Raw genomic sequence first — 24,097 nt, 5'->3', positions numbered from 1 at the left:
TCAGGTATGTCTTCATGAGCTCTTTGTGACACCAAAAGAACATAAATAAACAATCAATATCATCAGAAGTGCTGCATAAACTTCAGTCAGTCTCCACAAGGGCACAATGAAAGCAATTCATTTTAGGGGCATATTCAATTTTATTATATTAAAGGTCCTATATTGTAGAAAGTGAGATTTAAACAAGGTAAACTATGTAAGTAGATAAACAATCCGCCTGTATACAGAAACGGTGTCTTCAAACGAGCTGTCAGGTTGTGATGTCACAGCTCTACAGTCAGTGCGGCTGAAATCTGTGTAGTTGACCCACTCAGTGAGTTTTTTCGGGTGGGGGCCGTAAAGACACAAGCTTTAAAAATGTTGTGTTTCTTTCTTTTTTTAACGTTAAAGCGTGAACATTTTTTTTTAGTAGAAACCCCAAATCTAAGTACGAGTCTGAAAATGAGCACGATATGTCTCCTTTAAATTCTCCATTGGGCGTATTAATATTCTGAAGATGAATATTCTTCCTAAAATCCTATACCTCTTTCAAACCATCCCACTTGCTCCTCCTTCGAACTTCTTTACCAAAATGAAACAGCTTTTTTGTAAATACATTTGGAACGATAGACGGGCTAGACTCCGTATGACCTGTTATACTTTCCATATGACCGAGGTGGGCTAAAACTCCCTTACCTCCAGGGATACTATTGGGCTGCCCAACTAGGAGCAGCCTCATATTGGTTTGAGCACCAGTCAATGCTGCACTGGATAAGGATGGAAGAAACCACAACTTCCAAAATCCCCTTAAATCTCAGCAAACTGAGCCACTTTGAAGAAACACACTGGAAACCCCTTTGTTAAAAACACGCTGTCAGTATGGCATGAGGTGTTATCTTGGGGAAAAGACTCCTCTATCCCAAAACTCACCTATTTGGGGAACAGAAACTTTACACCAGGGACTAACAACCCTGGTTTTAAGTTATGGGCAGACAGAGGTATGGGAAAGATTTCAGATTTGTACGATTATGATGCTTAAACTCTTTTAAGCTTTAATGAGATCAAGCAAAAGCTTAGCATAGCTACAAAACATTTCTTCAAACATCTCCAGATAAGAAGCTTCATAATAAAAACACAACACTGTAAATCTCCTCTCTCTAAATTCTTTAGAAAAGATAGCTCTAAACCAGCATGGATCAGCTGGTCTGATCCCAAAGTTTTATCAGACTATCATCGCTGCAGCAGAAGAATCCTCAGATGACAAAAAGCTAGCGTGGTGTTCAGACCTAAATGAAGAAATCACTGTAGAAGAGTGGCAGGACATACAGTATGTCTACAGTGTCAGTGCCGTAACGGAAACACATGAGGCCCCCCTGCAGAATAACCCTGAGAGGGCCCCCCCCCCCCCCCCCCTCAATCAGGGGGGGGGGGCTCCAACAGCTCCAACAGAGAACAAATGTATTCCAACAGAAAAAAAACATATGCTAGGGCCTATCAAACAGCTCAAACAGAACATATGTTACAACAACATAACAAATATGCCTACATATAGTCGATACACCGGTAGGCTACTTTCTACAGGTTTGCATTTGAATACACATGTGCGCGTCTTTTAGCAAATCTGTGCAAAGTCTTTAACCACGCTCTTTACATCTAAACTGCGCGTACGTTTATTCTCTATGCTAAGAATGGCCAGACCTGACAGCCTCTCTTGTGACATGGAGCTTCTGAGATATGTTTTGATCAGTTTTAGCTTGAAAAATGACCTTTCAGCGCTTGCGACAGTCACGGGTATTGTCAGAAATAATTTGATGGCCGTGGCTACATCAGGCACACTTGTTGTATGGAGTTGTGTTTTATTATTAACGTGTTCGCTAAATCATAAATTGAGCCATTTTTTATTTCCCTGATGGCGAACTCTAACGCCTGTCTTAAGGCAAGCACCTGGTCTGGGAAGTCCACAGATAAGTCGTCGGAGTATTGCTCAGCAAGGGCACTCGCTGACTGATACATATCATTGTCTGACTTTGACAGGAGTTCTCATGGGCATAGGAACCCAGACCTCCTTGCCACTGAACCTACGGGTGACCTGTGTAATGGCTATGTCTACAGTCTGGTAAAACACTGACACTTTAAAGTGTTCCTCGGGATCCAGCAGCCTCTCATCCTCGCATAACTCATCGAAATGCCTCTTGGTGCACCTGGCGCGTTTTTGAAGAAATGTGGGAGAAATGCCCCAGGACTGGGCAAGATCTTGAGCACTTTCTTTAAGGCTTTGAAACTCCCCTCTGAGTGCAGCAAGGCTCTGCAATACACCGGCTAGATATTCGCTTGCCTGCAAAATATCCACATTCTGTTTCTGTAGGCTCTGTGAAACAACATTTACAGTTTCGAGAAGTTTACCCTGTATAACTGTTTGGAGGACAAACTCGAAATTCTCCATGCTGTGTTTGAGTCCCTCGGCCTCAGCACACTCTTCCTTTTTGTTGGACAATAGACATATTTTCGTCAGTGCTTTCATTACGTCTTTAAAGCGAAAGCGGAGAGATTGCATTTACAACTATTATTTAAAACTTATAAAGCCAGTTTAAAATATTTTTTTTTATTGTGTAGCTTTATTAGAGAGAGACAACTTTGAGGGATATCTTAATGTTATTACGTAATGTAATATTATTTATTTATTATATTATTCGGCCCAGATTCGATGATGGCTGCCGATAAACCGGTTGCCATGTCTTTACATGACAGAATCTGCCCATGTCCGTAACAGCTACACCTGGGCCAGACATGGCAAGCAGTGAAATGTGCCAAAGGTGGCTCACATTTGGCCGCATCGAGCCGGAACACAGTCGAGTCAGCCGACACTTAGCCGCAATACGGCCGAGTCCGCTGGCCAGTGTTGGATTAAAAAAATTACATTACATTACATTACATGTCATTTAGCTGACGCTTTTATCCAAAGCGACTTACAATAAGTGCATTAAACCATGAGTCCAAACTCAGAACAACAAGAATCAAGCAAGTACAATTTCTTCAATAACGTTAAACTACAGAGTACTATCCGTAAGTGCCATTTAAGTGCTACTAAAGTGCTAAACAACAAAGTGCTATCGGTAAGGGACATTTAAGTGCTACTAGAGTGCTACTACGGCTCTACCTTCCCTATTCAAGGTATAGTCGAAAAAGATGTGTTTTTAGTTTGCGACGGAAGATGTAGAGACTTTCTGCTGTCCTGATGTCAATGGGGAGCTCGTTCCACCAATGAGGAGCCAGCACAGCAAACAGTCGTGATTTTGTTGAGTGTTTAGCTCGAAGTGAAGGAGCTACAAGCCGATTGGCAGAACCCGGGCTGGGGTGTACGGTTTGACCATGTCCTGGATGTAGACCGGACCCGATCTGTTCGCAGCACGGTACGCAAGTACCAATGTTTGAAGCGGATGCGGGCGGCCACCGGTAACCAGTGAAGGTCGCGGAGGAGCGGAGTCGTGTGGGTAAATTTCGGGAGGTTGAAGACCAGTCGAGCAGCTGCATTCTGGATGAGCTGTAGAGGTTGAATGGCATTAGCAGGTAGACCTGCCAGGAGGGAGTTGCAATAGTCTAGCCGTGAGATGACCAGAGCCTGGACCAGAACCTGTGCCGCCTTCTGAGTGAGAAGAGGTCGTATTCTCCTGATGTTGTACAGCATGTACCTACAGAAGCGTGTTATTGCGGTAATGTTGGCAGTCAGGGAGAGTTGACTGTCGAGCGTCACACCGAGGTTCCTGGCAGTAAGAGTCGGAGCCAGCACTGAGTTGTTGAAGTTAATAGTTAGGTTGTGGGTGGGAGAGCCTTTTCCTGGAAGGAGGAGAAGTTCAGTCTTGTCCGGGTTAATTTTCAGGTGGTGAGCGGACATCCACTGAGAGATGTCGGTCAGACAGGCAGAGATTCGTGCTGCTACCTGTGTTTCGGATTGGGGAAACGAGAGGATGAGTTGGGTGTCGTCAGCATAGCTGTGGTAGGTGAAGCCATGCGAGCGAATGACAGAGCCAAGAGAGTTGGTTTACAGAGAGAAGAGAAGAGGACCAAGAACTGAACTCTGAGGGACCCCAGTAGTCAGAGGACAAAGCTCAGACACAGATCCTCTCCAGGTTACCCGGTAAGAGCGGTCGGTGATGTAGGATGAGAAGAGTGAGAGCGCGGTGCCTGAGATACCCAGGTCCTGGAGGGAGGACATGAGGATATGGTGGTTCACTCTGTCAAAGGCAGCGGAAAGGTCTAGAAGGATAAGGAGAGAGAGGCTGCTCTAGCAGTGTGAAGCCGCCAGACTGGTGGGGGTCTAGAAGGTTGTTACTGTGAAGAAAGGAGGAGACTTGGTTAAAGATAGCTCGCTCTAGAGTTTTGGAAAGGAAGGGGAGGAGAGAGACAGGTCTGTAGTTATTGACTTGAGATGGGTCGAGAGTGGGTTTCTTCAGGAGAGAGTTGACTCTTGCCTCCTTCAGAGAGTTACGGAAACAGCCGGTTGAGAGGGAGGTGTTAATACGATGGGTGAGAAAGGGAAGAAGGTCCGGAGCAATGGACTGGAGAATGTGAGAAGGGATGGGGTCAAGGGGGCAGGTGGTTGGGCGGGCAGAGGTTACCAAGGTGAGAACTTGATTAGGAGACAGGGGGATAAAAGAGGAACACAAGGGGGAAGAAGGTGAAGTTACTGGAGGTGTAGTTATGGAAGATGGATTAGTGAATGAGGAGCGTATGTCGTCTATCTTTTTTGTAAAGTAGTCAACAAAGTGGCTTGGTAGAAGGGTGGAGGGAGGGGGGGACCAGGGGGGTCAAGGAGGTTGGAAAAAATTGAGAAGAACTTTTTAGGGTTAGATAAAGAGGATTCAATTCTGGATTGGTAGAACAGACTTTTGGCTGCAGAGATGAACGCAGAGAAGGAGGAGAGAAGAGATCGATAGGCGAGCAGGTCGCTGGCGTGTTTGGATTTTCGCCATTTCCTTTCCGATGCTCGCATAGTGGCTCTCTCGGCGCGCACTGGTTCGGACAGCCACGGAGCCGGAGAGGACTTGCGGACCTTTCGAGTCGTAAGAGGACAGAGAGAATCAAGACAGGACGACAGCGTAGAGAGAAGAGTGTCAGTGACGAAGTTAGGCTGCATGAGTGAGAAGGAATCGGTTGAAGGGAGGGCTGACAGAACAGAGGAGGCCAGAGAGGAGGGTGAGAGAATGCGGATGTTGCGACGGACAGGTGCAGAGTCCGTTGTGGGAGGGTTGTCAGTTCCAAAGAGTGGGAGAGAGTATGAGATGAAGAAGTGGTCAGAAACATGAAGTGGAGTTACAGTGAGGTTAAATGTAGAGCAGTTTCTGGTGAAAATATAGTCAAGGTGGTTGCCAGCTTTGTGAGTAGGAGGGGAAGGACTGAGAGAGAGAGCAAAGGAAGACAGTAAGAGTAGCAGGTCCGATGACTTCTCTGTCTGGATGTTAAAGTCACCCAGAAGGATGAGCGTGGGGCCATTTTCTGGGAAGTTTGATAGGAGGACATCTAGTTCTTCCAAGAAGTCTCCCAAGGAACCAGGAGGACGGTAGAGAACGACAATGGTTAGATGAACCGGATGAGTAACCGTCACTGCATGAAACTCAAAAGACAGTGGGGTAAATGGAAGCGGGTAGAGAGCAAAACTCCATTTGGGTGAGATGAGTAGACCTGTGCCACCACCCCGACCAGAGGGTCTGGGTGTGTGGCTGAAGGAGAAGGCCGAGGAGAGAGCAGCAGGGGTTGATGTGTTGTCTGGTGTGATCCAAGTCTCAGTGAGAGCCAGGAAGTCCAGCGATTGCTTGATAGCGAAGCCAGAGATGAAGTCCGCCTTGCGGTTGGCTGACTGACAGTTCCAGAGGCCCCCTGACGAGGCGCTGGGTCTGTGTAGAGCGGGTGGGATAAATAAGAGAGGAAGGATTTTGGTGCATGTGTGACCGAGTCCGCGGTCTATAATATCTACGAGTAGATGTGCACACAGGTATGGAAAGAAAACACATTATCACAGGGAAATGTTTATACTCAGCCGCCCTCAGCCACCACCGAAGACTCCAACGAAAGACTCCTAGGTCTTTATCCTCCGAGTCTTCATACGAGGAGTCTTCCCTGACGCTACAAGCCCCAACCTGGTTATACACCCGAGTTGGCGGTAATTGGTTACAGCTGTGTCGAGCCCGCCCACAGATCGTTGAAGGAATTGCCCACTTAGCGATCGATACTGGTAAGCAGGGGATCCTTGCTAACAGTGAAGTCTCAGTTTGCTAGAATGTGAAATTCTTGCCAAACTGATTAAGGACAGAGATCTGTTTACCTCAAGGTAAAAAGTAGAATAAAGTTTAGTCCCTAGTAGATTTGGATTACAGAGCAAATACTTAAATCCTAGCTGGTTTGGTTGACTTTTCAGACACTTGTGTAAAAAAGCAAGAAATCGCAGCTCAAAGTGTTCAAATTAGAAAGACAGTACAGACTAGCATTCTAGTATAACTAAATACAGCAGCTACAGTAGTAATATAGCAGAGAAACCTCTTTAAAGAATATACTCAGCAAGATTCAGGAAGTCCCAGAAGTCAGTGGACACACAGCTCAGATGCACCATTTAAAAAATTGCCTCGCGAGGCCCCCTGCGAGGCCCCCCCGCGGTGCGGGGGTGATCTTTACGGGCCTGTACAGTGTCAAGTCCAATCAATAAATTCAAGGTTCAAGCTTCTTCAATATAAATGGTTGATGAGAACATACCTCTCTCCAGAGTTACTACATCGCATTTTCCCCAATACACCGGATACATGTGCTAAATGTGGGATACATAAAGGTAGCTTGGCTCACTGCCTCTGGGAATGCGCCCTCATTCAAGACTTTTGGAAAGAGATTATTAATATTGTATCTATTTTTTATCAACAAACAACTTCCATTATGTTCAAAACTTTGTCTCTTTGGCTGTTTCCCAGCAAACTGTACACTTAACAATAGCAAAAAAAAGATGGTCTTCTTGAAGCTAAACATAAAATTGCAATGGCTTGGAAATCTGCTCACAGGTCGAGCAAACGGGATTGGATAGAGGGACTGATCCAGTGCCTCGCCCTAGAGAAACGTACACATGTAGTCAAAGGGAAATATAACACATTTGCTAAGATTTGGAGCTCATTTATGGAGTTTTTGGAGGGGGAAGATTTTGTTGTAACCCTATAGTCTATCGTTTGTCACATCTGGGAATATGGGAGCATTTTATTTGTTGGGTCTAATATGTAGCTATCTGTGCATGTACATATCTGTCACCCTCTACTGTTATCTTTTATTTATTTATATTTATTTTGCCACTGATATCTTTGAAATACCTTATATATGTACTTTTTGATGTGCCTTGTCTTGTCTAGTCTTGTCTTGTGTTTGTGTGTAAAGTGAAAAAAACATAAAAAAACATTTGTCAAAAAAAAAAGAATTAAAAAAATTAAAAGAAAGAAGCAACAAATGAGAAGTGTCCAGCTAATCCCTATTTTTAAATCATGAACATGTTTGTATAAAGTTATAGGACGGGTGTCCAGACCCAGACGCCGTTGTATCTGGACCCTGGAACTAAGACCGATGGATAATTGAGAATGATTCAATTTTAACGTCCAATTACATGTGTTGTTAATCACATCACACGATGCTACTCAGCCAATTGAATATGTGTATTCTGTATTCTGTAACTCCAGTGAGATAAACACACATGAGAGAGAGCCAACAGGAAGATTAGGTGAACCGGAAGTTATTTCAGAGACCAGAGTCTTGAACCAAGAACCACAGACTGTTATATGTTCAGTCTTCAGTTCTAAACCAGTACGTCTCATATGTTCAGAGGCCGTGGGGATTATTAAAAGCAGCAATATGAAGCTTCACTACGAGACAAAGCACAACTCTTTAGACCAAACATACCCACTGACATCAGAGATGAAGTCACATGAAATAACCCTCAGAGCTCAATATGATCAGAATCATAACCCATTAATTCACTGACCAACAATGATGTGAACAGAGAGGAGAAAAGAGCTGAAACATGAGGTTTAATAACCACAGATAAAGTCCCTGCTCACATTTATCTCATTAAAGGATGAGAACAATATAATAATGTTTTTAAATTTGTTTTATTGATATCACTTCAGACCTGAATTAACTGAAAGTAAAGCTGCAGTACAATTCTGTTCAGTTAATCTTTCTAAAATTAACTTATTTTAAGATGCACTATTTTATTTTATAATCCAGCCCTTATTGTACCTGAAATGAGATCATTTATTTATTATTAGAGTCTATATTAATTGGAATTCATCCAATTTGAAATCTGACAGTTAATATTGTTGAGGTATTGTTGAAATTGAACTTTCTATATTTGAAATGACAGTCATACAAGACGTTAACACAACTGTTAGGCCACTTCATACTTATGGGACTAAATCATAGCACAAGTTAGTCATTACTGTGATGTTCTGGACCTTTGATGAGGACCTTCTCTCACTGGACCTCGTTGACCCCTCTGCTATTGCATCACAGTATGAAGCATAAGGCCACTAATCAAGCTGCCGTACTGGAGGGGTTGGGAGTGAGTGTGCTTTGGTATGGGTGTAGACTGTTGACTGTCCTTCTTCCCTTTGATTCCACCAGGACTTCACCATGACTCTGTACCTGAGGCACTACTGGAAGGACGAGCGTCTGTCGTTCACCAGCAGCACCAACAAGAGCATGACGTTCGATGGGCGCCTGGTGAAGAAGATCTGGGTCCCCGATGTCTTCTTTGTCCATTCGAAGAGGTCCTTCATCCACGACACCACCACTGATAACATCATGCTGCGCGTCTTCCCTGATGGACACGTCCTCTACAGCTTGAGGTCTGAACAGTTTCAGCATCTGCGTTCTCAGATTCCCGTGTTGATCTGCTTCACAGGATCTCTCGCTCGCGGCACACATGTTTACAGCTGACCTCTTTTCCACAGCAGACATTTGAATGTGTCGTAGCAGGAGAAGCAATCAGTGCCACTGAGCCAAAGATCACAGGGGGATGACAACCAAGGGATCCCTGGAGCCTAAGAACGCACACACATACACACATATATATATATATACACACATATATATATATATATATATATATATATATATATATATATATATATATATATATATATTAAAGTATTACTAATACTGTCAATATGAATGAGAAAATAATCTCAGTTGTGTGTGTGAATAAATCTTGAAGTAGGGGAAGTTACTCCATCCAAATCAGTGCAATTATCGAGCAGCACTCTCTCCCCGTTTCAGTCCACACACACACACACACACACGCACACACACACTCTGAAACAACAGCTCGGCGATAGTCACGTGCTGCTTCAGAGGCTTTTGTCAGGAAAGAGAAAGCCACTCGGTACTCGTCAAGGGAATAATGTTCTCTTCAGACTGAGGGCCCTGTTAGCATGCGGCACAGAACCAGTGAAGGGGTCATGTCGTCGGGGGTGAGCAAAAAGTCTCCCACCGACCGACAGCAGCTGGTAATTGAGTGGCCCACCATGACATCGTTTGTATTACCGGAGGACAGCGTCTATACAGTTCAGGTGGTCTGATGCAATTCTGCTTTGACAAAGACGTGTTTGCTGAGCCGATGGCCGAGGGAGTCACTGGCCTTGTTTTATTGCTATTTCTACAATTTAGAAGTCTGTTTTCTTTTAAAGGCAAAGCAGTAAAGGGATGTGTAATAAACGAAGAATGGCAGTGTTCATCTGATAATTGCACAATGTCACTTTTAGGAGGCTTTGCTATATATAGATATGGTGAACCTTATACGGTATATAAAGAGTGGATGTAGTCAAATGTAATTTTGTATGTCGCCAACTTGACCATATTTGGAGGAGAGGCTGGGTAAGTTTGAGGCCTCAGCTCGGTAATGTGCAGTGAGCAAGGAGGATCAGTCAATCGTCAGCTGTAATTTTGATTGGCTTGTGACTTATTTTCAATGTTCTTACTGGAAAAAAATGAACAGCAGACTACTTACTCATAGAGGGTCTTTAAGTATGACCAAACACTAAAGGATGAAAGTTGTAAGATGAAAACTCAGACAACTCCCAGACCGGACAATGCTGTGGTGGCGACTTGCCAATCACAAGGTAGCCCCCCCCTTAAAATGTACCCTTTTTATGGGGTTTTTTTTACACTAAATGGACCATAATTTACAAAATGAACATCATGCTTGAAACTAGAGATTGAGACCATAAACTCATGTTTACTGAGGGAATAAATCAAAAGAGAAGTAGAGTCATTTTATATAGACTTCTATACAACCAGAGGAGTCACCCCCTGGTGGTCAGGAGAGAGAATGCAGCTTTAACACATGAAGCATAGACTTCTATACAACCAGAGGAGTCACCCCCTGGTGGTCAGGAGAGAGAATGCAGCTTTAACACATGAAGCATAGACTTCTATACAACCAGAGGAGTCGCCCCCTGGTGGTCAGGAGAGAGAATGCAGCTTTAACACATGAAGCATAGACTTCTATTCAACCAGAGGAGTCGCCCCCCGGTGGTCAGGAGAGAGAATGCAGCTTTAAAGGCACTTACATTACAATTCATTTAGCTGACGTTTTTATCCAAAGCTATTTATATACACCGTATACACAGCTATGGGGAGCAATTTGGGGGTAGCGGGGCCGGGGATTGAACTGCCGATCTTCTAATTGAAGGACATACCTGCTGACCACTAAACCACAGTCGACCACTTTCATGTTGCCATCACTTTTTAGACCTGAAGGTTCGTCACCTGTAAGCTTGACTACCCGTCTGAACTATGAAAATGGCACTAACCGATGGTGCTCCCATTCACAGCTGTGTTCATGTGTTGAGGAGAACTACAACATCTTAGCTTGTAATTGTGTGATAGCATTCTAAAAACAGCACACAATGCATTAAGGAATGACTCACAAAACAAAGTCACGATATCCATGTGTGATGCAGAGGTCTTTTCCAGTCACCGTGTGATTGAATTCAGATAATCTACTGGCATTAATGACTATTTGCAGTAACATGACTGTTCTCACTTCCTGTGTGCTCTTGTTTCTGTGGTGGACCAGAGTGACGGTGACGGCAGCCTGTAACATGGACTTCAGCCGCTTTCCTCTGGATTCTCAGACCTGCTCACTGGAACTCGAGAGCTGTGAGTAAATGTTTATCTTGTGGTTACTCTCTCTCAGCGTTACACAATGTAACTAAAGGCATTTTATTGTGCGCTCTTTTTGGACTTGGAGGGGCCTGTTTGCGACAGTGTCGTGGCCCCACATTTCCTGTTTCGGGTGCAGGTCTCTCTCATGTTGGGGAAACACCAAATCCATTGACGTATGTGAAGTCGACTGATCCCATTCAATTTCTATGGACAGCAGATGATCCAGCCGTGCTTTGCATGATGGAAATGGCTCAGATTGACTGGCTGTTCGCGATATCTGAATTTGCATAATCATGATCAATTGTATGCAAATAAGGTCCAGCCAGATTAGACTGGATCTACATTTCACAAAGTCTCAGCTCCTGAATACTTCACAGTAGTATCAGTACAATTGGCTTCAGTGACCACCACATCATCACTGTGGATGTGATCATTTCACCAAGTGAAAGGGTCACGTCCTACTGGCTCTTTAACAGCGAGCTCCTGCAAGACGGTGTTTTCTGCCAGAACTTTGAACACTTGGGCGGATGTGAAAAATCAGCAAAGCTAATTTTAGCTCTTTAAAGCTGTGGTGGAAGGTTGGAAAAGTGTGTGTTTTGCCGGCAGTACGCATCCCACTCCACTGCTGAGATCAAGACAATAGTCCAGGAGCTGGAGGCCAACATCAGGGTTATTGAGGAGGGGCTACACAGAGAATCAGATCCTGCTTCGGGCCAACTGCTATAGGAGAAGAGGTTGGAGTTGAGCTAAAGGGAGCTTGTTGTCAGGTCTCACTTCCTCCAGCTGAAGGTTATGGATGCCCCAACTTCTTTCTTCTTCAACCTGGAGAGATCGGTGGCACAGAGGAAGCAGATGACCTGCCTTAAGCTTCACTGCAGGGTGACCACCAGTCCAGGGGAGATGAGGAGCCATGGCATTGGAGTTCTACGCTGACATCTTTGGGACGGAGCAGTGCAGCATGGAGCGTTGACATGGGCGGGACACGGAGAGCTCTTGGAGGGTCTTTGGCAGGGATGAAGGAGTCCAGGTGGACTGAGTTCTTTGGTCCAGAGGTTTCCCCGAAAGGCAGCTGGCGGTCTCTGTACAAGCTGCCTGTTGAAAAGTAGACAGCAGGCCTCTAGTGGAGGGTTGTACACGGGGCAATAGCTCCGAACAGGTACAGAACACACCTTGATCCGGAGCTGGGGGAGGGGTGTTTATTCTGCACTCGGAGTGAAAGTAGGATGCATTTATTTGGTCAGTGTCCTCGTCTGTCAGAGCGTTTTTTTTGGTTTTGTTTGTTCATCTTCGGTCCAAAATACTAGTAAATAACTGGACACACATTTGGCTGACATGCAGGAACTGAGCTCAGAGTGCCAGCATTGTGGAGCTGGTACCAGTTCTAGAGGGACTGCTGAAGGCCCGACTGAGTGTGGAGTAACCAAATGATGCACGATGTGGCAGCTTTCAGACACATTTGGGCTGTTGGTTATGCTTCGTGAGGGAGGAGGAAGAGCGCATTGTTAATTTCTGCTTGGATGAAATGTTTTATTTATTTATTTTCTAGACTGAACTGATGACAACAATCTGCTGTCTCCCTGCAACGGATCAATAAAGCGATTTTGAAATTCTCTCATCTCGTCTCCTCAGCTCACACCACAGCAGGATTCTCCCTGGAACACCTCGCCAGGCCTTTTCTGTATATCTCTTAGATCCACGCTGAGCACAGCTGCTTCTCTCTCTCTGATTCTATCTCTCACGCACACACACACACACACACACACACGCACACGCACACAGACAAGCCAACCAGAGACCATTCGTTTTCTTTGAGGACAGAGTTTTTTTACGCCAGACTATCTTGTTGACCGAATAAGCTTTATGGTGGGCTATTGTGAGGCTGGTTGAATTGAATTTTAATAGGAGTTCAATTTGACACCAGTGACAGACAAAGCAGAGGCTTCGAGCAGACACTGTCATTACCTGTCTGGCTGTCACCGGTGAAGGCAGGGCAGAGCTCTCTCACTCTCTGGCTACATCCCAAGTCTCCTAATTGCAGCCACGTTTCCCTCACTTGCATCTTTTCATACGAGGAGAGGAAATGTGTTTGAAGAGAAATGAGACACGTGAAGCGATGTCTGTTTCTGATGACGGCGGATCAGCTGGAGAGACTTTGACTGAGTTTGTGTGTGTACACATGATCAGTGTACTAATACAAATACAGACACAGTTGTGATCACTTTCACAGTAGAGACCTGTCAATCAAACTGTCTCTGTATTTGTTTTGCAGACGCCTACACGGATGAAGACCTGATGCTGTACTGGAAGAGCGGCGACGAGTCTCTCAGCACTGATGATCGCATCTCCTTGTCCCAGTTCCTCATCCAGAAGTTCCACACCACATCTCGCTTGGCCTTCTACAGCAGCACAGGTACACACACACACACACACACGCACACACAGACAGACACACACACAGACAGAGGACTAACTACTGCAACAAGAGATTGTATAAAAATAATGAACAAATGATGCTTGTTAAATATTGTTCTTGTGCACAACATCATGATGTGAATAACAATTCATTTGTCTGAATGAATCCCGGCTGCAGCCTACAGTCGCTGACTGGGCTTCTTTGACCCCATGACCTTTCCTCCAGCTCTACCGTCAGGACACATGTTCTATACTTAGCGCTGCTTGAACACTGCTGGCCAGGCTCTGACTGGAAAACAGTCCCATAGAGTTTGAGTCAAGAGGAAAAGCCCTTTAGTCGCCGTGGGAACTAAAATCAAGCAAAGAAGGACATTAGGTGGCGTTATTGCAACAAAGTGCACGTAGTGGGAGTGCAAGGTGAATAGATGGCTCAACAAATATGCAGAACCTACCACGATGTTTCCCGAACCTTGAAACAATTACTTTTCTGAACCCAACGGTGAACTTTCCCTAAACCCAAGTCGCTCTTATGCCCAAACCCAACCGATCTCCTGGAAGGCACCGACATGCATGATTTATACACATATTCTTACTATAAAATAATTTCTAATTCATCAGTGAGGATAAGCAAGGGGACTGAAGGGAGTCTGGAATTAGATGAATTAATTGCCCAGCCTCCTGCAATGACCCCATCTCCTTCTGTTTACATGGATCATGGTTATCTAGATCGTGGTCCATGCCTACTACTCATTATTCATAATTTCTGTCATAATCATGTGTGTAACTCTGTAACGCTGTTCATTCTGTACACATGACATCTATTGCTTCTGTCCATCCGGGGAGAGGGATCCTCCTCTGTTGCTCTCCTGAAGGTTTCTTCACTTTTTTCCCTGTGAAAGGTTTTTTTCTATTATTTGGGAGTTTTTCCTGATCTGATGTGAGGTCAAAGGTCAGGGATGTCGTATGTGTACAGATCGTAAAGCCCTCTGAGGATAATTTTGGGCTATACAAAATATATTGAATTGAATTGTGAGAAGTAAACGTCTCTGAAGATAAGGGTCAGAAAGCAAATGAACAGTCTCACATGAAAAGACTTTAAATTACTTTACGGACAACAATTCAGAATTGCACAGGCCACATCCGGCCAACTATCTAAATACTTTTATTTTTTATTGAAACATAGACTCCACTCTCAGCCAAAATAAAAATCTATCAACACATCCTCCCTGCTGCAGCCTTGTGTATCCCCTCCAGAACAAATATAGCTCCTTGGCTTGGATTGCACTCTGCTCTGGACTAATCCAGATACAAATCAAACATGACACCTACATTTGGTGTATACTTAAAGGTCAAAGGTCATACATTTGGCTCCAGCACCTTCTCATGTCACATCATGACATCGTTAAATGAATCACATTTTACATTAATAATAAGGATTCTCCATACTGTGTTTGGAGTGATATTAGGGCCGTGATACATTCAATATACGGCCATGTTGTAAGCCAGGCGATAATTGTGGTTGTTTTTTTCAAATCATGTAAGGAAACATGTTGTAGTTTAAAGAACACAACCATCATATGCATCTAAGAGTAAAATAAAGTTGAACCTACTTCATGCATTCTGAACACCTCTGCATATACATGATCACAGCCCCTTTAACATCCAGCATCATAGAGCTGCTTTGAGGGGAAACTGAGAGGGCACAAAGGGAGTATAATCTTTGCATGTATTAATAATACACACAATGCTTTTGAGAATTGATACAGTATCACAAAACACAACATCAGGATACCCTCTATTTTAAGTATTTTGTTATTAGCTAGTTATTAAGCCTGTTTCTTAATGCAGGAAATGAAACGTTGTGTATGAAATGAACCTTTCCCTACATGGTTGAATCTTTGAGCTCGTCTCCTGCTGTGATTTCAGGCTGGTACAATCGTCTCTACATCAACTTCACCCTGCGGCGCCACATCTTCTTCTTCCTGCTGCAGACATACTTCCCCGCCACGCTCATGGTGATGCTTTCGTGGGTGTCGTTCTGGATCGACCGCCGGGCTGTGCCGGCCAGAGTGTCCCTGGGTGAGAGATGGGTGCCAAATATTATAATTATTTAACCATCATTCATTATACCGGTAATCTTATTGAGACACGGGGTCTTGATCTCTAGACAGACCTAGTTAGGACACAACAGCAATATGACACAATTACATACAGACAAGACTTTCATGAAGAACACAAATCATAAAAGTGATATGTAGAAAGTCGACAAGACAAGCTGTCAAACTTTCCTCAAACTTGCAGTCATTATTTTCTTATGTTGTACTTGTCTCACGAGAAATGAGGACAAAAATCGGTCTTCGCGTAACAAAATAATTAATGTTCCAATATGGGTTATTTGGAATAATTTGTTTTTTTGGGGGTAATGCATAGTGTTTATAAAAGTCTTTTGAATACTGGTTTTGACGTCAATTACCTTGGCAACAGTTGGAGCTTCAAAGCATTTGGGTCTTTATTATGTATAAATTTAGACCTGGCAAACAGCCTACCCCAAGCGAAGGAGTTCAAGTATCTCGGGGTCTTGTTCACGAGTGAGGGTAAGGTGGAGCGGGAGATCGATAGGCGGATCGGTGCGGCTGCAGCAGTAAAACAGGCGCTGTACTGGTCCGTCTTAGTGAAGAGGGAGCTGAGCCGGAAGGCAAAGCTCTCCATTTACTGGTCGGTCTACGTTCCAACCCTCACCTATGGTCACGAACTCTGGGTCGTGACCGAAAGAATGAGATCTCGGATACAAGCGGCCGAAATGAGCTTCCTCCGTAGGGTGGCCGGGCTCAGCCTTAGAGATAGGGTAAGGAGCTCGAACATCAGGGGGGAGCTTGGAGTCGAGTCGCTGCTCCTTCGTGTCGAAAGGAGTCAGCTGAGGTGGTTCGGGCATCTAGTTAGGATGCCTCCTGGACGCCTCCCATTAGAGGTTTTCCGGGCACGTCCAACTGGTAGGAGGCCCCGGGGAAGACCGAGGACACGCTGGAGGGAGTATATCTCCCGGCTGGCCTTGGAACGCCTCGGGATCCCCCAGAATGAGCTGGAAAGTGCTGCGGGTGAGAGGGAAGCCTGGGTCGGCCTGCTGAACCTGCTGCCACCGCGACCCGACCCCGGATAAGCGGGTGATAATGGATGGATGGATGGATGGATATGTATAAATTTGTGGGACACCTTTGGGGAAATTAAGAAAGAAAGAGGAGAGACCACTGAGCTGCATATTAAATATAAAGGGCAGTGCAATAGTTCTTGCCTTCCAAGGCTTCCACAATGTAATTGTGTTACAAACTGGAACCCATAAGCACGACTCTGAGACAGGGGTAACAAAGAAGATCGTCTCTACTTCGTACAGGCAGGCTCAAAACCGGGAGATCACTCCATGCGGCAAACAAGTCCAATGGGGCGACTGTGGCGCAGTGGATCAGGGTTGTCCTTCAATCAGAGGATCGGCTGTTCGATCCCTGGCTTCGCTAGCCCATATCGATGTGTCCTTGTGATTAACTTAACCCCAAATTTACTCCCATGGCTGTGTGAATGAATGTGTGTGAATGTTAGTTACTGCTGATGCATAGGTGGAAGCTTAGCTCCTCCCATCAGTGTATGAATGGGTATGAATAGGTATGATTGATATCATGTAGTGTTAAAGCGCTTTACAAGTTCAGATCCATTAACCAACAGTTTTCCAAACATCAGGAAGGACATTGTCTTGTATATAGAGATTACAAACATGCGCCACTGGTTCAGTTATAATATCTGCAGCCAGTTGTAAGAAGAGAGTGGGGATATTGTTCTCGGGTCAAGATCCTATCAGACCCTTAAGCCAGTTTGTCATATAGCTAAAACAAGTGAAGTCAAACGGCCAATCCATGAACACAGACCCATTTCAAAATAATTCAATCATAAAGGAAGGCTTGCTAAATTGCTTGAGAATCTTGAGACAATACAGTGATCGCTGAGGTAATTAACAGGTTAAAAAGCGCTGATTCGTCTCTAGATATCTGTGTTTGAGATGTGTGGGGCTTTCAATGACTTGTGTCAAGTTAAAACACAGACACTGAGCTTTAAAAATCATCTGGTGAAATATAATTGAGATTAAATCTGCATTAAAGAAAGAAAAAGGTGTCTTTGGTAGCAGAATAAGGAGCTTTAAAGGGACTGTGTGTGCCTCAGGAAAGTCTGTCTGTGAAAAGATGAAAGCTGGATGCGACATGGCTCCACCACCAGTCGGGAACACACGCAAACCTCCCACTCTCTCTTTTCTTTTGAGTTATTTTCTGTTTTGAGGGCTGTTGCTGTGCGTGTCATACCGGCATCTGTTGTTTCACCCCTCGCTGAGATTCTCTCATGTCATCAGCTGATAGAACGGGATATATTTACATGTACTGCTGTTTGCTTTGTTTTTCCTTTTGTCATTGGAAATATATAATTATATCCCAATTCCAATTAGATGTCATTCCCACATTGCCCTGCTGCCACAAATCATTACAGCACTTAATTTATATAAATCCGCCGCTGGAAATAGTCCCTGACAAATGCTATGTTTTCTTCGGTTGGGCTCCCGTCTGCTACAAACTACATTCACAGAGTATTCATTGCAGGCTGTTGGACCACATTGCATCATGTTGTATAAGTGGTCATGTTATTGCTCCAGTTGCCCAACACCTGATCCAGACCAGAATATTATACTGTGTCTACACGATGAAAGTAAAAATAGTAAAACACATTTCCAACATGCAGTTCCTTGAAGTATAACAACGAGGTGTGTCTCATGCGTCCAGGCATCACCACGGTGCTGACCATGTCCACCATCATCACCGGAGTGAATGCGTCCATGCCCCGGGTGTCCTACATCAAGGCGGTGGACATTTACCTGTGGGTCAGCTTCGTCTTCGTCTTCTTGTCCGTGTTGGAGTACGCCGCCGTCAACTACCTGTCCACCGTCCAAGACCGCCGGGAGCGCAAGATGCGAGAGCGGGCGAGGTCTCAGGTTAGTTTCTGTGGTTTGCTGTTTGGTGCTGTGAGAGAAAAAAAACTCCAAAATGACATGCAATATAAACATTTAAAAAAAGAGAGGCATCCCTCTCCCGGTTAACGATCCAGAACGGTCCCTTTAGCGGCTCGGTGAACTCCAAGAGCTCCAGCCACGGCTGTCTGGACACATTACTAAAAGACAAGAGCAGCAGTGACACAAAGAGAGAGACTTCTGTTGAACAACACACAAAGTCAACTTTTCATCTCTCTGTAAGTTCAAGCGTCTGCAGTCGGACTCACCACAGTCAAATGAATGAGATGTGCCAACAAGCGAAGGACAGAGAATAAAGCCAGCTCTTTATACACTGGAGACTGTTGATTAAGAGAGAGAGTGAGAGGGAGTTACTCGTTTTCTTGATCAGACAGAATCTTAGGATCCTTGATTCCATTACGGAAACAAAGAGCGTTTACTGTTAACGCTAGTTTGAGAAAGTTGGAAACGTTCAACATCTCGTGCCTGAAATGACATTGAACTTGATCTTTGTGAGGCTGCTGAGTGCTACACAGCAGGTGGTTTGGCAGCCTGAGTGAATCATGTGCACTGCTGTTTCCACACTGACTGACTGATGGATGTCTGTACTTACCTTCGGCTACGAAGACTCCTTTCATTTTACTGCACTTTAAACACTCCTGAAATGGCTTGTCTGTTTTAATTATTCATATCACTTGATCAAGTAACTCCTGGAAAGGAGGGATTCATTATTTGTGAGCAGAAACATTTAGGATAATAGAATATATTCTCAGTTTGCCAGAAACTAGAAGACCGCAGTAGTTTTCTACATCAAATGATATACAGGGTTTGATGATGAACACACATCCCCAAGGTAATAAAACCAAAGTAAACCATTGTAAACAATTAAATGGGCAGAGCAAAACCAATAATGATTGTATGCTACAAAGAACACACACTGTTGATTATTTTTGACTCAATCCCACATCAATATGCTGAGGAAATGATGACCTTTGTGAATGTCAGGTCAACACAGTTAAATAAGATTACCCTGTTGGGACCATGAATATTCATACTAAATATTTCCATATAGTTGCCTATAGTTGTTGAGAATACTCACTACGGGCGACTGTGGGTCAGTGGTTAACAGGTCCAACTTTCAATCAGGGGGTTGGTGGTTCAATCCCCGCCCTAGTCGTTGTGTCCTTGAGCAAGACACTCAACCCTGAGTTGTTCAAGACACTCAACCCTGAGTTGTTCCCTGTAGCTGTGTCTACAGTGTATGAATGTAATATGGTTGTAAGTAGCTTTGGATAAAAGCGTCAGCTAAATGACATGTAATAACTACACTAGAAAGTTGGACTGATGGCCTCAGTCAAGAGGAAAGCTTACCTTTATGAAAGTTAAATCAGATTATCCTCTGAGGACCATGATTATTCATAACAAATATTGTGGTACTATTGCCTATAGTTGATCTCGTTCTGGACCAGAGTTTTTTGAGCGAATAACAAAATAACCACTCCCCACAACAACAAAACAACGTTTTTAGCATGGATCACCAAATTAAACTATCTACTCAGAATACTAATGAGTTTGATTACTTATTAAAATCCCTTGCGTCACAATAATGATTACATTGTATGTTTATTCCCTGCCAGTCACTGCCCTGCACCTGCGGGATCTCTCAGACGCGGACCATGACCATGTTGGATGGCACCTACAGCGAGGCCGACACCAACAGCCTGGCCGGCTACACTGAGGAACCGATGGTGCCAGAGGAGGAGCAGGAAGAGCTGCACGAGGTTCTGGAGAAGCCCGAACACATGGTGGTCCATCTGTCAGTGAGCAGCGAGTCCACCACCACCAAGAAGAAGAAGAGCCTGCGTGCCCTCAACATCATCCAGAACACGCACGCCATTGACAAATACTCCCGGATGTTTTTCCCTGGTTCCTACATCTTTTTCAACCTCATCTACTGGTCCGTCTACTGCTGAAAGACGCTCCTGGGCCTGAGAGATTAACACACAGGCAGCACAGATGCTGCATCAGAATGGGACACTAATTATAAGGGTGCTGTTGTACTGGATGTCTGGTTCTGCAAAATGCAAGTTCTACAAAAAATTCAGCATTGATTAGACTTTTCTTCTTCCCCCCCCCCCCCATGCAGCAATTTGAATGTTCATTAACGCTTCATTAAGTACACACAAAGAACATATTCATTGAAATGCTGTTTTCAAACTACTAATTCTATTTCCCTCAGTCTATTTCAGCTCCTTTAACTGTCGAGTGTTGTTGAAAAGCTCCTCATTACGGCTGTTCCTGCCAGCTTTGGTAGGTGAAAAAGTACATTTTTGTACTTGAATCCGACGGTTGACAGAAGGTTAATTGCTGTGAGATACTCAATTGATAGGTCTCTTTACATTGAATTGTTAGTATGTCACAATGACACATGTTGGCCATATTCTTTAAGCCGGTTATCTAAAAAGAAATGACGTAGGCTGTATTTAGTGGTGCTTTTAGCTTAATGCTAATGCCAACATGCTAACATGTTTGTATTAACATTATGACGATGTTTAGCAGGTAACATTTAGCACGTCCACCATCCCTGTATGGCATGCAAACATTAGCTAGTACAGCTGAGGCTGATGGGAATGTCATAGTTGTTCTGGTATTTGGTCATAAACCAAAGTATTGTGAAAATTGAAACTGGATGATGATGGTTAATTATGTATTCCACACAGAACATGAATGTTTGTACCAAAGTTCATAATAATCTATCCCAGAGTTGTCGATAAATATTTCACTCCAAACCCCCAAAAAAGTCCTCCTCATGGTGGCGCTAGAGGCATACCAAGTCAGACCATCACCAAAGTCAGTAGGATTCACCAAGTGGGGGAAATACATGTGTGTAGAATTGCAAGACAATCCATCTAATATTCTCCACATTATGTCGGTCTGGACCAAAGTAACCACAACCTTCCCTAGAGCTCCACTGATAGCATGGATAACAACGTGTTCTTGTGATGACTTCAATGTATCTTCATCTGAGCATTAAAGGCTCAGATGCAGCCTGTGGTGTTTTCACTTCGTGGTCAGTCAGAGTGGATTTCATCAATGAGTCTTTACTCTCTGCCGTGATATTTAAGTGATGTCCATCTAAATGGAGCCCATATTTTTAACAGAATTTCCACAAAAGCGTTATTTGTGATGTGAATATTCAACACATTCTCACTTCCAATTCATCAAATATGGCAGCTTGGTCAGTGGCCCTAAATTACAGACTGTGCTGCTCTATATATCCCTCTGGCGTCAGATTTGGACGAATATACACTTGTGTCTTTTCTTCACAGGTATATTTATATATTTAGGTTTAGGCAACAGAACAACTTGAGAAAAGATTGTGGATGACACGGGGATTTATGACCCCGACCACTAGTCACGTGAGTCGTGACTCAGTATAGTCACGACTCACGTGACTAATACTGCGTTCACACCAATGCTGTCATTCGCTTCATTCGCGCCAGACGCACCGGAGAGGGGGCGTGGCTTATCTCTGGGGCTTATCTCCTTGGAAACAGTTATAATTTCCGCCATCCACCGTGGAAGAAATAACCATTACTTCTGCTTTATACTTGTTGTGGAAATCCCACAAACGTCAGAACATCAAACGCCCTCGTGTTTGGGTTCATAACATCACCCGTAGGTGAATTTCACCGACTACAACTGGGTGAAAGTCATGTTTTTTGTTTGAACCATCCACCACCGCCACTCCCACCTACACACTTCGAGCACATTGTGCACTCTATCTTGCGTCAATCGCACCGAGTCAGTGGGTGTATATTGGAGTTATTTGAAAGCCTGGCGCTGTGCTATCAGACGCCAAGGGACACTGAAAAAGCTGTGCTATTTGACATGTTGGGAGTGAGAACAGGTTGTTACATAATGTCTTGGATGCATCAAGATAAACAGTTGGTGGGTGCTACATCTCCAGTCTGTTGCTATTAAACCAGGAGAAGATGGCTGGAGGAAGTAGAGTAGAGGAAATGGAACATTTCTATTTGCTTCATGTATTTATTTGAGGAACATCACAATCTCCTCATTGCTCCACGTGGGTTTTTATGGTAAAATTGATAAAGCAGAAAAAAAAGAATATATTTGAATGAAGTGAACTTATGTTATCTATCTTCAGCACCACAACACAACTTGATCACTTGGTGAAATTTGGTATACGTAATGATCTTGAGATAACATGCCTAAAACAAATATTCAGATCATGTATTTTTTACTGCTTTTGTATTGTTGTGCTGTTCTGATGCTGTTCTGATTTTATGATGATTCTCTAAAGACTACAATGACTTTTTGATAAACTGGAAATGTTCACAACAAAACACTGGATTAATTAAAGGGCCCTCTTATTTATTGCTAATTGCCTTAGCATGTGACATATACAGGGATACGTGTGTTATAATATCTCAAAGGTTTATTGGCGAGTGGGATATTTTCTCCTCAGCTTACTGTAGTTATTTGTCTTTGTGAGTAAACAGAATGAGCAAAAGCTGGCTTAATAAAAATAAATTCACTATTAGGCAATCACTTAATATCATTGGAATCAGCTTTCTTGTCCATGTTGCACTGACCGGGCAGAATATTGGACCTCATGCAAGAACATTTTAACTTTCTCTTAGTATGACACATTAGATTTAGGAAACACTCCTAACTTCAGATAACTGACCAGCATAAACATGATGTGCATAAATAAGCATGCGTTTGTGAGAATTTCAAATAAGCTTAATTAATGAGCCAAATAAACCTTTAAAGATCCTGCCCCATGTTTCCCATATGGAAGTCCTGATTTCATATATCCAGGAAGGAAAGTCTAATTTTTAACACCATCAATAGCAACATTGAGGTGCCTGCAAAAGACAACGAAAAATTAACGAGTCATGTTGCTGAGTCACCTAAGAGTTGTACTGTCATGTAAAGAAGAAGAAATGGTTCCGTATGTCTCTCGTTTTGCCGTTTGAGATATTCATATTCATATTTTAGTGTATGGATAACAGCAGAATAATTTCACATGTTCTTCAATTGAAAATACGAGACAATTAGTGAATGTGGCAAGTTCTACTAAATCACTCGAAAAGCCATTTGAGAACCAATCTGTTTGTGTTTCTTGAATAAAGCCCAATGAGTTTCCCTGAACTTCTTCTATAAATAATATTCCCTAGATCACAAAACTATGGCTGTCATTTGTAAATGAATACTGAATGTATGGCTTCTTGCATCATAGTTACTCACCATGTGTATCTGATAATGTGAAGCTGATGAACTCATCAAGGTCCTGACCAATCATCATCTCTGTGGATTAGCTGCTCAAGTTTTAATCACAAACTCAGTGACAGATATTCGTACTTATGTAATAACATGGACAGATCATCCCAGCATCATTTTTCAGCTATTTTTAAAGACTGATAACGAAAACTGACCATAAGAAAACGCATTGGC

At 43.6% G+C, this 24,097-nt stretch overlaps 1 protein-coding gene and 1 long non-coding RNA gene across 3 annotated transcripts in view; both read left to right on the top strand.

Moving 5' to 3' along the window:
- The window catches only part of gabrr2a (gamma-aminobutyric acid type A receptor subunit rho2a), a 57,499-nt gene extending 34,309 nt beyond the window's left edge, over positions 1-23,190 (top strand). For both annotated transcript variants that reach the window (XM_034563057.1, XM_034563056.1), the window contains exons 4-9: positions 8,623-8,846; positions 11,078-11,160; positions 13,436-13,576; positions 15,505-15,657; positions 18,393-18,601; positions 20,254-23,190. In XM_034563057.1, the coding sequence (XP_034418948.1) occupies positions 8,623-8,846; positions 11,078-11,160; positions 13,436-13,576; positions 15,505-15,657; positions 18,393-18,601; positions 20,254-20,589 (1,146 nt within the window). In that variant the 3' untranslated portion in view covers positions 20,590-23,190. The remainder of the gene's footprint in view (positions 1-8,622; positions 8,847-11,077; positions 11,161-13,435; positions 13,577-15,504; positions 15,658-18,392; positions 18,602-20,253) is intronic.
- The window catches only part of LOC117751297, an 830,737-nt gene that overhangs the window by 39,644 nt on the left and 766,996 nt on the right, over positions 1-24,097 (top strand). The window lies entirely within an intron of this gene.

Source organism: Cyclopterus lumpus, chromosome 22 (assembly GCF_009769545.1).
Source record: "Cyclopterus lumpus isolate fCycLum1 chromosome 22, fCycLum1.pri, whole genome shotgun sequence".
NCBI lineage: Eukaryota > Metazoa > Chordata > Actinopteri > Perciformes > Cyclopteridae > Cyclopterus > Cyclopterus lumpus.
Note: the sequence above shows the minus strand (reverse complement) of the source record. Positions and strands in the feature narration are given on the sequence as shown.